This window comes from Raphanus sativus, chromosome 6 (assembly GCF_000801105.2).
Source record: "Raphanus sativus cultivar WK10039 chromosome 6, ASM80110v3, whole genome shotgun sequence".
Classification (NCBI taxonomy): domain Eukaryota; kingdom Viridiplantae; phylum Streptophyta; class Magnoliopsida; order Brassicales; family Brassicaceae; genus Raphanus; species Raphanus sativus.
The window spans coordinates 35,393,449-35,408,297 of record NC_079516.1 but is presented as its reverse complement, the minus strand read 5'-3'; the positions used below and the strand labels follow the sequence as shown (position 1 = coordinate 35,408,297).

Genomic DNA, 14,849 nt, shown 5'->3' with positions numbered 1-14,849 from the left:
GCTCATTATTTTTTACAGTTTTTCAAAATAGAGCTACAAAAATAGACAAGTCAGCAAGATGAATAAGATATCTATAAGAGCATCATCATTAATTGAAATTGAAACTATAAAGATTCAGAGAAGAGAGAAAAGAAAGAAGAAAAGGATCAGAAAAGACTACATGTATATTCAGAAATCTGCTTGAGTAAGAATCCGTCTGTTAATCCCAAATATGCGTGAAAAAATGAAAAATTCCTTTCCAAAATAATCTCTGGAATGTCTAAAATATGATTTTATATGCAAACTAACCAAGTCCGAAGCTTTGTCTCTTAAGGTTTTAGAAGAATCACAACTTCGTAAAAGAGATGATGAGTTTAGGTTATATCAAAATTCTAAAACTGGTATGTTATTTTGGAAGATGACAGAAAAAGTATATTCACCTTAATTTTTCCTTTTTTGATAGGAAATAAGAAAAGTGATGTGTTAACTCAATTTTCTATTCTTTTTTTCTTTGATAGGAAATAAGAAAAGTAGTGGAACTAGTTAATACATGGAATAAATTCACAGTAGCAATTAGGGATCAAGAGTATCATCTCCTTTATGGAGCCTATGTGGCCATTGACCTCGTTAGTAGTTTTAGATATATTCACAAACTGGATGACAATAATATTCTCCTCTGCACATAGTATCTTTGTGCCCACACAGATTCATAGGTTCTTGGAAAAAACCCAAGAGCACTAAAGGTTGATCATAGCTGCTATGGAAATTCTATAGAGAATTTCTTACTTCACATCCAAGATTATGGAGTACATAGAGAAAAATATTTCCACGATTTCGATTGCAGGAATCACCACCCTCCCACTGTTGATGACCCTTGGAAAAACCTACGAAAATCAAAGCTATTAGAAGAATTCCCATATTTGAGGAGGGTATGCAAGAACTTGGAAATGGAGGTGTCAATAAAGGCAGACCTACTTCACTACTCAAGACTGTTCGAATTAAGAAAAGGGATCCATTATGGTCTTCATCAACAATCCTCTTTTTCCTGGCATATCACGCAGTCTTACTTGAATCCATTAAGGAAATGAATGAACAACTTGTAGCCGTGTGTAAATTGAGCAATGGTCTTGAGACGGGTGATGAGGGATATGTGTATGTGTCTCTAGCAACTTTGTACTTTCCTATGGATACAGTTGGAGAATCATAAAAAGATGTTTGAGGTTTATCTTAGCCCATTCACCTGCTTTCTAATTTCGTGACCATATAACTAGAGGGTGAGGGAAAACCGGAAAGTAGACAAGATCCTTCTTCTACACACAAAAACGTCCATATTATAACTCACGAGATCATTCTACTCACAAAAGGCGTCATGATCATTCTCTACACAAAAGACATTGGTATTTTGACTCACGATCACACATGTAAACACTTTTGAGCGTGAGTCAGAATACCAATGTCTTTTGTGTAGAGAATGATCATATGACATCTTTTGTGAATAAAATGATCTTGTGAGTCATAATAAGGATTTTTTTGTGTGTAGAAAAAAAAACTTGTCTATTTTCTGGTTTTTCCTCACCCTCTAGCTCTATGGTCACGAAATTAGAGAGCAGGTGACTGGGTTTAGATAAACCTCGAAAAGCCTTTTGTGATTCCCAACTGCACTCACAGAAAAATACAAAGTTGCTAAAGACACGTACACGTATCCCTCATCACCCGTCTGAAGACCATTGCTCAATTTACTCACGGTTATGAGTTCTCCATTCATTTCATTAATGGATTCTATAAAAACTGTGTGATATGCCAGGAAAAAGAGGATTACTGATGAGGACTATAAATCTCTTTTCTTAATTCGAACAGTCCAGAGTAATGAAATAGGTCTGCCTCTGTTGACCCTCTTTTTCGAAGTTCTAGCCTCCTCAAATGTGGAGATTCTTCTAACAGCCTTAATTTTTCGTAAGCTCTACAAGGGTCATCAGCATTGGGAGAGTGATGATCCATGCAATCGAACTCGTGGAAATTTTCTTTAGGTACTGCATGATATTAGATGTGAAGTAAGAAATTTTCTATAGAATTTCCATAGCACTGATGATCGATCTTTAGTGCTCTTCAGTCTTTTCCAAGAGCCTTTAAATCGGTGTGAACACCAAAATACCAGAAGCAGAGGAGAATATTCTTGTCATCCAATTTGCGAATATACCTCAAACTACTTACGAGGTTAGTGGCCACATAGGCTCCCGCAAAGGAAATGATACTTATGATCCCTAATTGTACATGTGAACTTATTCAATGTATTAATAACTAGCTCTGCTAATTATCTTATTTCTTTCAAAGAGAAAGAAAAAGAGAAAATTGTTGTGTTAACGCAACAATTTTCTTATTTCCTATAAAAAAAAAAAATTAAGACGAATATATCTTTTCTAGAATCTTTCAAAAAAACATATCAGTTTTGGAATCTTGATGTAATCTAAACTCACCATCTCCCTTACGAAGTTGTGATTCTTCTAAAGCTCCAAGAAACAGAGCTTCACTTGATTAGTTTGCACATAAAACCACACTTCAGACATTCTGAGATTCCTCTGAAAGGGAATTTGTCACCTTTTCACTCTTATCTGGGACTTTTGAGTATTTCGTGCTGAAAGAAACAAGATAAAACATGTAAGATGAATCTTGAGAATAGATAATTTAAATATATGAATTTTGCAGCTTTTTACTTAGCTATTTCTGAGCATTGGTTTCGTGCATTTAAATTTACCTAACCAGTAACCAGCTTAATTTACCTTCAGATTTACATACTAAGATAAAAAAAAAAAAAGAAGAAAGAAAAAGGGACCAAAAGATGAGAAAGATAACCTCTGTCATGCCTATTAGGTTGATGCAGCTCCCGAGTTCATTTACAGTTTTCTCCTTCTTCATTTCCCAAAGTAACTTAAGTTCCATCATCCATCATGTAGGTCCCCGAAGGACGTTATCGTCGTTGCATAAGTTAATGCGTAGCTCCTCTATTCTTGGCGGTCATTAATGTAACATTCTTCAATCTGCAACAGCACTTTTTCTTTAATTTGATGAAAGATGTTGCATCAAAAAAAAGAAACTATGAAGAAAACAGAAGGGGATACCTCTCTCTTAATTCCACGCAAAGCGACGTTGCTGTTTTGGGATTTTTAGCCTATATATTAAACATAAACACACAAGTAAGAAGAAGATGAAATAGAAAACTTGGCAAATCAACTAAACACATAAAGTATAAGGAAGACCTTGTGGGCCAAGTGGTGGAAGACGTATAATAGACACTCAACATGTGTCGAACTTTTTTCTTCCTCAAACACACTCCCCTTACTGGTAGGCATGTACACCTGATAGCAAATGATGATAACAGTAAACGGTTAGCAAGTCCATAAAATATATATAACTGATAACTCCATAGATTATATATAAATAAGTACCTTTAAGATCTTAACCATTGAGCGAAGCGTGTCGTCTGATACAGGAGCTCGCGTGAATGACGAAATCTCAGCCAACGCTCTAAGAAAATCAAGTTTTCTGTCCTCCGGCAGCTAGTTAAAGAAAAAAAAAAAAAATCAAATTTGGTATATATGTATTCAACACTGACTAATAAGCTTTTTTGATATATGTATGGTCGGTCATTATGAGGAAGGGGGTATGATCAAAGGGAAGTTTGATTCAAAAAGAAGGATTACTAGGAAGCTGGATTTCAGTCTTAAGTGAGGGAACTTGGAATAAATTTCTGCAGTTGAAAAGTATTCTGAGGAAAAAGTCAACAACTGAGATTGAATAATGGCACTGAGGGTGAGTCTTTGAACAAGAGAACTAGGAAGTACTGTACAAGTATAAGTACCATACTAAGCACGTGAGAAGGAAGGCACGAGGGTAACAGTTTTAACATAAAAATACCTCTTCAAAACGTGGCCAGACATAGTTGTTCACGAAATTGAGAACCCCGTTGATTTGAACACCGCTCTGTTCAGAAGAGAAGGAAAGTTAGAGAACCTTTGAGGTTAACAAACAATTTAACATACAACAAGACTCGAGACAATACCTTGTAGAATTGAACCAACATCTGCATGACACTTATCAACCCATCTACTTGAATAGTATCTGAAACCTATAGCAAAAAGATAACAGTTCAGTTGATTTACTATACTAATTTGTTTAGAATTAAAAAAAAACCTCACATTGAACGGCGTGGCATCAGACATAAGAACTTGATTTTCAACAAATGTTGCAAGAGCCGGCAGCTGTTGTGGATTTGTCGTCTTGAGGGCCTAGAAACAAACGTTGAAAAAAGTCAGAAAATGACAAGAAAAATAGATATCCAGACAAATATGATAAACCAAAAAGTATCTTCTAACCTCTCCAATTAAGTCACCAATACGATTTCTCATAAACCGGTTTATGTGTGATGTTATTTTCTCTTCAGTAGACACAGTTTGTTCCTTTCTAGCATATACCTATTAAGAAAATATATATCCCCATCATCATATTTTCTTGGTTACAAACATTTATATATGCCAAAAAGAAGAAAAAAAACTCACCTTTGAAGGTAATAAACCAGAGAGTTTTTCCAAGACATCAATTAAAGATCCTGCCAAAACCAAAAAAAAAAAAAAAAAAACCAAACTTAGAACCCAGAAAAAAAACACACACAATGAAATACAAAAAAAAAGGTTTCAACCAACCTTTTCTATTTTGCTCGAATTCTTTCAAAAAACTATCAAGCACCTTCCCACGTTCCTCATCTGCCTGCAAATTGCTAACCATTTCAAATCCAGAGCAAAAAAAAAAAAAAAAAAAAGTGAAACCCATTTTTTTTTGAATCAAACCTGAGATGTTTGTCCAGACTTTATCACTTGCTTCTCAACCTTCTCAAGCTTCTCTATTAACTTTTTTACTTCAGACATTGATCTTTAAGCAAGAAAAGTTCAGGAAATTGATTATTCTTCCGTGAAAAATTTCTCTTCTGGAACTTTCTCTCTCACTCACTACGAAGAAGAAGTAAAGAAAAAGATAAAATGCTGTCGTTTCCTAAATCTAATTTCTTTTTTATTTTCTTTTTTTTTTAACCAAAACAAAGTAAAAGACACAAAAGGGTTTAATGGATTTGATAATTTACAGACCCAACCATAAGATAAACGGATTATCCACCCGAACCCAGTCAAAACGGATCCTATCCTATTAATTTATTTTTAAAAAAAAATATCTTCCCCTTTTTCGTTATCTATCTTCCTCGTTCCTCTTCAAATTTAAATTCCTGTTTTAAAATCCAACTATCTGACCAGGAGGTGAATGCGGTTGGTTCAAGCAGGAGTGCGCGACGAAGACTGAGAAGCTTGCTGGTCTTCTCGGGCAGGTTGCCCGCGCTAGTTCTGATCTATACGCTCACCGTATTATCACAGATACTGGACAAGGCTTGTCTCCTTCGTCTTCAAGTGCCGAGCCAACTGCATCATGAAGCGCGTCTTCACCATCATCCCATGTCTACTCAGTGACGTTTCTTGGTCTTCCTCTTATCACCGCCAACGAGCGCATCCTCTGCCTCATCTAGGAGCATATTGCTCTTCTCCCGCTCCGATGTCGCCGCTTCCCTCGTTTCTCTTGTCCGTGATAGCGATCGCTACACTAAGCTTATCATCGATGGAAGTGTAGAACTAGAAGCTCATCGGAGTTTTAGCTCACTTATCTGTTCCAATCAGCAGCTAATAGGGTTCCTAACAAGTCGTGAGATGTTCTGTTTCTCTCGATAGAGATACTCCCATTGCTGATTCCTTCTCTTCTCACCGGGAGTATGTAGTCTCCTTCTTTGTCGACTCATTTTTATTAATTGTTAGTGTTACTTTTGTTGGTTTACTGAGTGATTATTGGTCAAGTGAAGAGAATTGAGATCAATGATCAAGATAGGTAATGCTTGTTGCTGTTATTATTGTTACTAGATCTTGACCCGTGCGACCGCACGGGTATTAATTTTCACTTTTAGTTTTTATTTATTTATACAAAAAATATATTTATAATATTTGATCGTTTTATATTGATTAAGTTAGGGGTGGATATTTGGGTATCCACTCGAATTCGGTTAAAATCTATTCGGGTTTGAGATTTTCGAGTTTAAAGATTCTAGCTTTATTCGTGTATTTATAAATTTTGGTTCCGGTTTGATTCGGATTTTTGCGGGTTTGATAACCCGTTTAAACTATTTTTAAATTTTCAAAATTTATATATCTTTAAATATCTCTAAATCTAAAAATAAAAATAATATAACATGTAAATATGAGTAATGTGATTTGAGTAATGTAAGCCAAAGTACCTAAATTAAAAATTAAAAATATGTTTAACTTGAATATTTGGATGAGAATAAATATATATTTAAGTATTTTTGGTGTTTTAATTATTGTTTATCTATTTTAGATGTTTACTTTTGACTATTTTTTATATTTCAAATATTTTAAACAACTTTAAAATAGCTTATATCTTTAATATTAACTCTAAAATAGTTAACATATTAAGTATATAAATATGATTTAAATACATTCGAATATCCAAAATATTTCGTTCAGATCAGGTTTGGTTATGGTTTTCTAGATACCAAAATGGTAAAAATCCGTTTAGATATTATCTAGTTTCGGTTCAAATTTGATAATATTTTTCGTTCAGATTCCTTAAATGAAAAGTTGATATTATAATTTCTATGAATTGTTTGTCCAGTAAAAATGTAATTTTTTAATTTGAATTTGATTTAATGGAGAAATTAATGAAGTGTATTTAATTCAAATTTAATTTTGGAAAACACATTAATCTAAGTGAAAAAAGACAAAATATTAAAATAGAAAGTATTGTTTAATTGTGTATTTAATTTTGGAAAACACATTAACTAAAGTGAAAAAGACAAACATAAAAATAGGAAACTTAATTAATACTACAGTGGCATGAAGTGTAAATAAAAGTGAAAACTAAGGGGTATTTTTAAATGGGTACTTCTCTTTTAATAAGATAGATGTGACTTAAGTCAGTGTGTGGTGGTCATGTATGTTATGTGTAAGTGTGGTTTAAGTAGTTTCTCAATTGGGCCTCAAGTTATGGAAGCATGGAAGATTGATTACATTTATTGGTGGAGCTTCCTCTAGCTGTATATTTATTTGGTCATCTTCCTGAGTTATGTTAGTGGAACGAACACAAGAGATTTCTTTTGTTTGTAAATTCTTAAACCTAGACTTTTGTTTTTTTTCTCAGCTTGGCTACTCAAAAGTAATATTTGTATGGTCTTTGATCCATCACAGTGGGTGCAAATTCCTTTCACGGAGGGAAGACTGATGAGATCCAAGAGCCAAAGTAGAAGCATAAAAGAAAGGCTGAGACTTACAAGACTTTTGGGTTGCCATATTTTGAATGTTTATTATGTATCTCGGTTTTTCTTTTCAACTTATGTAGGGTGATATTTAAGTCTTACTTTTGTTGAATCCATCTATGATGATATGTAAGATTATTTCTTGTTGTTGTTTGCAGGTATTATTATGTGCTAAAAACAAAAATTTTAACTACTAGGTTTGATAGATATTACTTTTTGTCACATGTTTTGATAGGGTATTTACTAAGAAGACAAAAAAAACTTGTCTAAAATGTGTTAAAAATTTTCAACAAAAAAAAAGTTTTAAAAAGAGAGAACACATACTTGAAAATTTACACTTAGTAGTACTCAAAGGTAGTATTAGTATTTTCTTCTTCATAGTAATATTTTTGCAAATTACAACATTTTTTAGTAATACAATATCAAAAATTCAAATTTATTAGTAACATCAATGTATTTAGACAGTTTTAGATTGTATATAACACACTGCTAGAAGAAAAAAATCAAAAATATGTATTTTCTTGTTATTCATCTCATTTTGGCATCTCATCAAGATGTTTTCTATAGAAGTGATAAGTTTTCTATCAACTTGGAAAATTAAGAGTTTTTATGTCTAATTTGACAAATAAACACATATAATAACATATTATCGCGTGATATATGATATATATATATTCTAAAAATAAATAATACAACAAAAATAAAGGTTATTAGAAACATGCATAATGCATAGTAATTCAAGGTATTTTAAGGTAGTTCAAGGTAGTTCACAATAGTACCTAGTAGTTCATATCACACAATAGTTCATATTGTGATAGATGGTATATAACATTTTTGTTGAAACAAAATTCTGAAAATATGTAATTTATGACATCACTATCAAGACAATATGGAAGTATAAGATTTTTTTTGTGTGGAAGTGATAATTTTTCTAACAACTTAAGAAATATTCAAGATTTCATGACTAATTTGTTATCTACATATGTGGACATATGATTCAAATATATATATATATATATATATATATATATATATGTTATATCTGCTAAAAATATATAATAAGCCAAAAATATAAAGTTCTTAGAAATATGTATAATACATAGTAGTCCAAGGTAATACAAGGTAGTACAAAGTAGTTTTAGTAGTCCACATACACATTTATATAAATAAAGATATAATATCAAATCTTCAAATTTTAATAAAATAATATATATTCTTCCATTTCAAGAAGAATATAATTTTGATATTTTTATGCTTTTAATTAAACATTTATTTAGTCAAGATATTTTAAGACAGATAAATAATTTTTGAAAAATAAAATTTGGGACACACCCGAAATTTTTTTTTAATTTTTTTTTAAATAATCAAACTGCTAAATAAAATAATATAGGACCCACCCGAAAAAATAAATAAAAAATAATGGTGGGTCTCACAATATTTGAATTAAAGAAAAAAAATAATAAGTAAAAAGGGTAAGGAGGGAAAGAGAAGAAAAATGGAAAAAGTGGGGTAGTTAGAAAAATAGTGGGGTAGTGAGAATATAAATTTTCTAATTAGGATAAATAAGAATACTTTCCTTTCACTTCTTCCCTCTTTAAATTACGTGTCGATAAAATGATGTCGTTTCACTTCTTGCCTCTTTAAATTACGTGTCGGCCTGTCGGGTGTTTTGAAACTAATATAGTCACTTAGACTTATTATAAAAATTGATTACTTTTGGATTTTTTTGTGCACGGGATTACTTTTGGAAGTTATAAAAATAATATAGTCATTAGACTTATAAAATAATTCTACTTTTTAATTTGGAAATTCGGAATGTTGTAAAGTTAATTTCAAAAAAAAAGAAACAAACCTACTGAGTACAGATGGGACAGACCGGATATTCGAGGTATATTGGGATTCCCGGATCCGGATTCAGATCCGCCGGATCCGTAAAATTGCTACCCAGATCTGAATTCGAGTCTTCTGGATATATGGGATTTGGATATCCGGGACTAAAATTCGGGTATCGATACGAACCTTTAAAAAAAATTGAATTAAAATTAGGTGATTAACCATTTATTTAGTCTATTTAAAATTTACAAAAAATTGAAAATTTGTTGAAATTTAATAAAATTAAAATTTTAGTTATTTTATATATAAACTATATATGATATACATATATAGATATAATTATATTTTAAATATTTTAAATATATAATAGTTTCGTATCCGGATCCGGATACAGACCTAAAATTTCACTATCCGGATCCGCAGAAACACTATCCGGATCCGGATCCAGACCCTCCGAATATTCGTTTTCCGGACCGGATCGGAGCGGATATCTGGTCCGAAAAATGGATATCCAGAGAGCCCGAATCCGGATCTGGGTAGTGAAATTTTAGGTCCGGATATCCAGATCCGGATCCGGACCTATTATAATTTAAAATATTTAAAATATAATTATATTAATATCACTGATTTTTTATTTTGTAAAAATATAAATATATTATATGCTTCCTGCAGTTGCACTATTCATTACACATTTCACCATTCGTATTTCTTTTGAACCGTTTATTTAGAAGAACTGCAGTTGTCCCGCAGTGTGCGTTTCTCTCATAAACAAATCAATTTTAATAAGTTTTAAATAATGAGATATAAATTTAAACTAAATATGTAAGAAGACAAAATTTATGATAAACAGGATCAAATGTTTCATACTTTGTATTTTAAAAAAGAACACACTGTAGATAAAAGAAGAAGGTGCATTTCAAAATTTAAAATGTAATACTTGTAATGATCAAACAATAATGTATATTAACAACTTTCATATTTGTTTTATTAGAATTTGAATCAAAATATTAAAAATAATATGTCAATAAAAATAATTGTTTTAATTGAAACTAGATTTGGATCCGCACAAACCGTGCGGGTTTTTTTTTAATTTTTTGTTTTATTTAATTATTATATATTTTTCCAAATACAATAAATTGTATAGTTTCTCTATTATTTAATTAAAACTCACACGTATTTGTTGCTTGTTATTTTATATATGTTTTGTTGGATTTGTCTTTGATAAACTAATATATGCAAAGTTCAATAATTTATTAATTATTTTATATTTTGTTTATATATTATTAAAAATAATATATACATGTAATTCTCAATTTAAATTTAAGTAATAATAAAAATAATTATTATTTGGTATTTTTATTTGAAATTTATAATAATTTAAAATATTCAGATACACTAATCTTTAAGCATTTAGTATTAGATATCTATAGATATGATAGAATAAATATCGAATATTAAATAAAATTGATACTTTTTTAATATGGTAGATTTGAAGGTATATATTAGAACATAAGTTTTAATATAATTCAAACATATGTAAATATAAATTGGGCTTTACATAAATATTGAAATCTTCTTATCTATTAAAATAATATACATCTTATAAATGGGTCAATATAGTAATTCAATATATCAAATAGATCATTATTAATTAGTGTTCAGTTCTTGTGCCCAAAAGTATAGGAACTATTTTTTCGGAAAAACACATATGTACACTTTAGCATGTATAATTTTAGTGTATATCAGGATTTTATAAGAAAATATATTGTTATGTTTAAATAACTGGGAGTTATTATTTCATTTAATTTATACATGGTTTACGAATATAAATACCTTATGATATTCTAAATGAAAGATTTAAAAAAAAAAAAGTTAATTTATTAATTCTATATAGTTTTCTATTTAGTTCATATAGTACTTCTATTTTAATATAGTATAGACTATGATTAGAAAGTTTAAGAAAATAGCATACAAATTTTTAAATTTCGTTAAAATCTTAATTAAAACTAACTTGAATAATATTATGCTGCTAATTACGAAATTAACTGATGCATTAGTATATCAAAATATTTAAAGTTTAGTAGGATTTGTTAAATTTTTGTCAATAAATTTGCTATAATTAAAAATAAAATTAAAACAGTTTTATAGGTGAAATTGTTATATATGTTGAATATATAAGATGTGATATTTTAATGATGCCAAAATGTTAGTTAGATTTAAATGAAATTTTATTTTCTAGTAAGAATCCATTTACTTAAAAATCACACATGAATGAGAAGTCATGACTTCTCTTTTAATATAATAGACTAGATTTTGACCCGCGCTTTCAAAGCGCGGGATAGTTTTCGATGAAAAAGATTCTATAATCGTATTTTCTTTTAATTATAAAGTAAATTTCAACATAAAATCGTAGCCCGCAGTGCGAACCGAACCCAAACTAAAAACCTGATTCATATCCGATCTGAAATGCAAAAAATATCAAAATAGATCTTGTAGGATGGTACAAATCATATTTGAACTCAAAATGTTATTAGCCGAACTCAAACGAATAACTAAAAAACAAAAAACTATGTAAAAAGTCTGAAACAATCCGAATGTCCAAATTTATGACAAATATAAATATTTGAAACATAAATATGTACTTCAAATATTCAGTTCTAAATTATTTTGAAATGAAATCTGAAACTAATTATTTAAAATTTTAAATAAGTACCTTGAATATCTAATTCTATATAAATAAGTATTGTTTCTTTTAAATTTTGGATTTAACTTCGGATATATCCGATCTGAACCATTAAAAATCAAAATGGAAATATATTACTACTTTATGGGGTTTATTAGTGTTTTAAAACCCAACCCGGACCCATGGTCAAACCGGTAAACCCGTTGACCCGGTATGTATTCCGGTTTGGATTTTAAGAAAAGTCCATTATTTAAAAACTTGGTAAATTCCATAAAAACCCGCTGAATCCGGAACCCAGTTTAACCAATATTTAACTTTTAATTTTTATTTTTTGGATTTTTCAGTTACATTATTAGAATTTGTTTTGTATTCTAATTAAAAGTAAAGTTGTTTAGTTTTATCTTCAAAAATAAAAAGATCATTTGATCATGTGGATTATAAATATATTAACAAAGTTAGTTGATGTGGTTTTACATTAGTTTATTTTGTCATAATTTATTAAAATTTATATTACTTTTGGCTTATTTTAAAATAAAATTTAATTTTAGTATTCACTGTATACAATATCTACTTTATAGATTTTAAGTCTTGATATGCTATTATGTCATGTCATAACTCTTAACTTGTTAACATTTGTTAAAATGTCTGTTTTTTTATATTTTGTATGTGGAAGGAAGAAAAAAAATAAAATTAAAATTAAAGTTTATTTTCCAAATGTTTTTGAAAACATAAAACATTTCTTATATGTTCGTCCGCGGTCGACCCAATAATCTGTGATCCGGTAATTTGCCCGGTTCAGTTCGGATCGGCTTTTAAACGCTGAATTTTAGGATGTGATATAAATTAGAACTAAGATGAAAATGTTATATCCAAATATGATTTGTACTTGTAAATTTACCAGAAAGAAACCTAAAATGTAATATAAAATGAAACCAAAATTCAAAATGTCAAATCTGTATTCCAACATGTATCTGATCATCCAAGATTAACTTAAAGTATGATATAGAATGTTCAATTACATAAAATAATAGGAAAGTTAATTAAATTAAATTATTAATATTATAAAAAAAGTGCAGTGTATATAAAATTTCAACGTTGATTTTTAATATAGATATATTTATATTTAATTAAATCGATCTTTTTGCATATATGTAGGAATCTGTTGCATGTCAGAGAAGATATCTCAGTAGTAATAGATATTGTTATATTAAAAACATTATATGATAATAACTAATAGGTTTATTTTATTGGCCTGTTTATAGTCCAAAAAGTAGTCGATATATATTGCTCCTGTTTTAATAGTATTGATAATGGTAATATTTAAACTAAATTGTAAAATTTCATTTTCGGGCCAGCCCTAAAACAAACGGACTTAGGCACAAATTATTCAAAACTCAAATAGACTTAAGCCCGAAAGATCTAACTTTTGGGAATTATAAAACTTAGCAAAAATACGATAATTTTTAGGGTTGGACGGCTTCAGACTGTGGATTTCAAGCCTAATTGACATGTTTAGGGTCGGGTTCGAATCTGTTTCTTTCGTGTTCTAGTCCTAGAAACTTGGATTCAATTAGGTACTTGATTTTTCTGGTTCAGGTTCGGATCAGTTCTTCTCTCAGACGTTAGTCGGTTCGGATATATAATTAAAATATCTATAAAATACTTATAATTTTCAGGTCTCGATCGAGTTGAGTATTTAGGTTCCAAAATACACTTGAAGTACATGAACCACATCAAAATTTAGCTTTAATCCATTACATTTATTTTAAAATATTGCAAAATAACCAAAAATAAACTATTAGTAACTAAAATTAAATATTTTAAACTCTAAATTTAATATTTAAATTTTTATATTACTTGAAAATATTACAAAATAATAATAAATATTGTTAACAAAAATACATTTCAACTTAATAATAAACTAAAATATAGAAATAAAACACATGAAATCAGGATATCCATGTTTTTCAAAATCGGATATGAAACGGTTTTTCGGATCAGATCTACTCGAGTCAGTTTTTTGGATCTGAGTATATTCGAATTGATTTTTTCAGGTTCTGGTTTTTCGGATAGAAAAAAATTAATACCTATAAGTTTTCGATTTGGTTTCGTTTCTGATTCCGGTTCGGACTTTCATGTTTGGGTAAAAAATCCATGCCGATAAGAAATAGTGTTAAACATGTTGGATACTACTTATATAGTAACTAAAACTAGTAAACTGAGTAACTTGGAAATTTGCAGATATTTATTTCACTATACTTATTAGTCAAAACTATCCTCAGTACATCGAATCCGTATCAGGCCACATAGCAGGTCTTAGTGATACAAACAACTACTAATTTGTTTCTAATTTTAGCAGATGTAAAATGTAACACTCTTTCTATATTCTATAATGCAAGGGGACCCACAACTGATTCATTTTCAAGAAAAAGCTAGTTTTTGTGGCGCATGCTGCAGTTATGAGAAACAATTAGTCAATTCCTACGTTTCCTTATCTTGGTTAATGCTCATCCCGATGTAGCACCACTTATATTGACCTACAAAATCATACTGTATGATGCAACCGCACACATTTTATTTTCGTTTTATCTCGAGTAGAAATCAATCGCGTATTTTTTTCAAGGGACCTTCCAGTTTTCTTTTGAATAATAAAAATGTTAATTTGTGAGCATTAACCAAGATTTATTAGATGAGATTTGTAATTCAAGAAAATGGTTAATTTCACAAGACTATTCGTTCAAATTAAACCATTGAAATAAATTTGCTCTACGACATTATATATTCGTCCAGGTGGTGATTTAACGTCATCGAATTGATTATTATTAATTGAAGTTTAAAATAATCTAGTAGTTAATCTTATAAAAAGGGTTTTTCTACTGACAACGGCGGAACTCGAACATTTGACAGTGAGATCAAGTTAGGGTGTGACTAGACTCGTTGAAGTTTATAAAATTATATAGTAAAAAACCACACAAATATACTAACTAAAACTTCTCT

General features: G+C 29.8%; 1 protein-coding gene and 1 long non-coding RNA gene across 2 annotated transcripts; one reads left to right on the top strand and one right to left on the bottom strand.

The window, feature by feature from the left end:
- Positions 1-61: 61 nt before the first annotated feature.
- LOC108806092 (apoptosis inhibitor 5-like protein API5) lies at positions 62-5,008 on the bottom strand. Its single transcript, XM_018578119.2, has 12 exons — positions 4,821-5,008; positions 4,677-4,740; positions 4,533-4,582; positions 4,350-4,448; positions 4,173-4,262; positions 4,037-4,102; positions 3,892-3,957; positions 3,423-3,533; positions 3,234-3,332; positions 3,096-3,145; positions 2,830-3,014; positions 62-2,611 (listed from the first exon to the last, which is right to left on the bottom strand). The coding sequence occupies exons 1-11, from the start codon at positions 4,896-4,898 to the stop codon at positions 2,963-2,965; spliced, it is 825 nt and encodes a 274-aa protein (XP_018433621.1). The 5' UTR covers positions 4,899-5,008; the 3' UTR covers positions 62-2,611; positions 2,830-2,962.
- LOC130496749 (uncharacterized) lies at positions 5,005-7,483 on the top strand. The gene is made up of 2 exons (XR_008935917.1): positions 5,005-5,780; positions 7,222-7,483. It is a non-coding gene; the product is annotated as an uncharacterized LOC130496749 (long non-coding RNA).
- Positions 7,484-14,849: the final 7,366 nt, after the last annotated feature.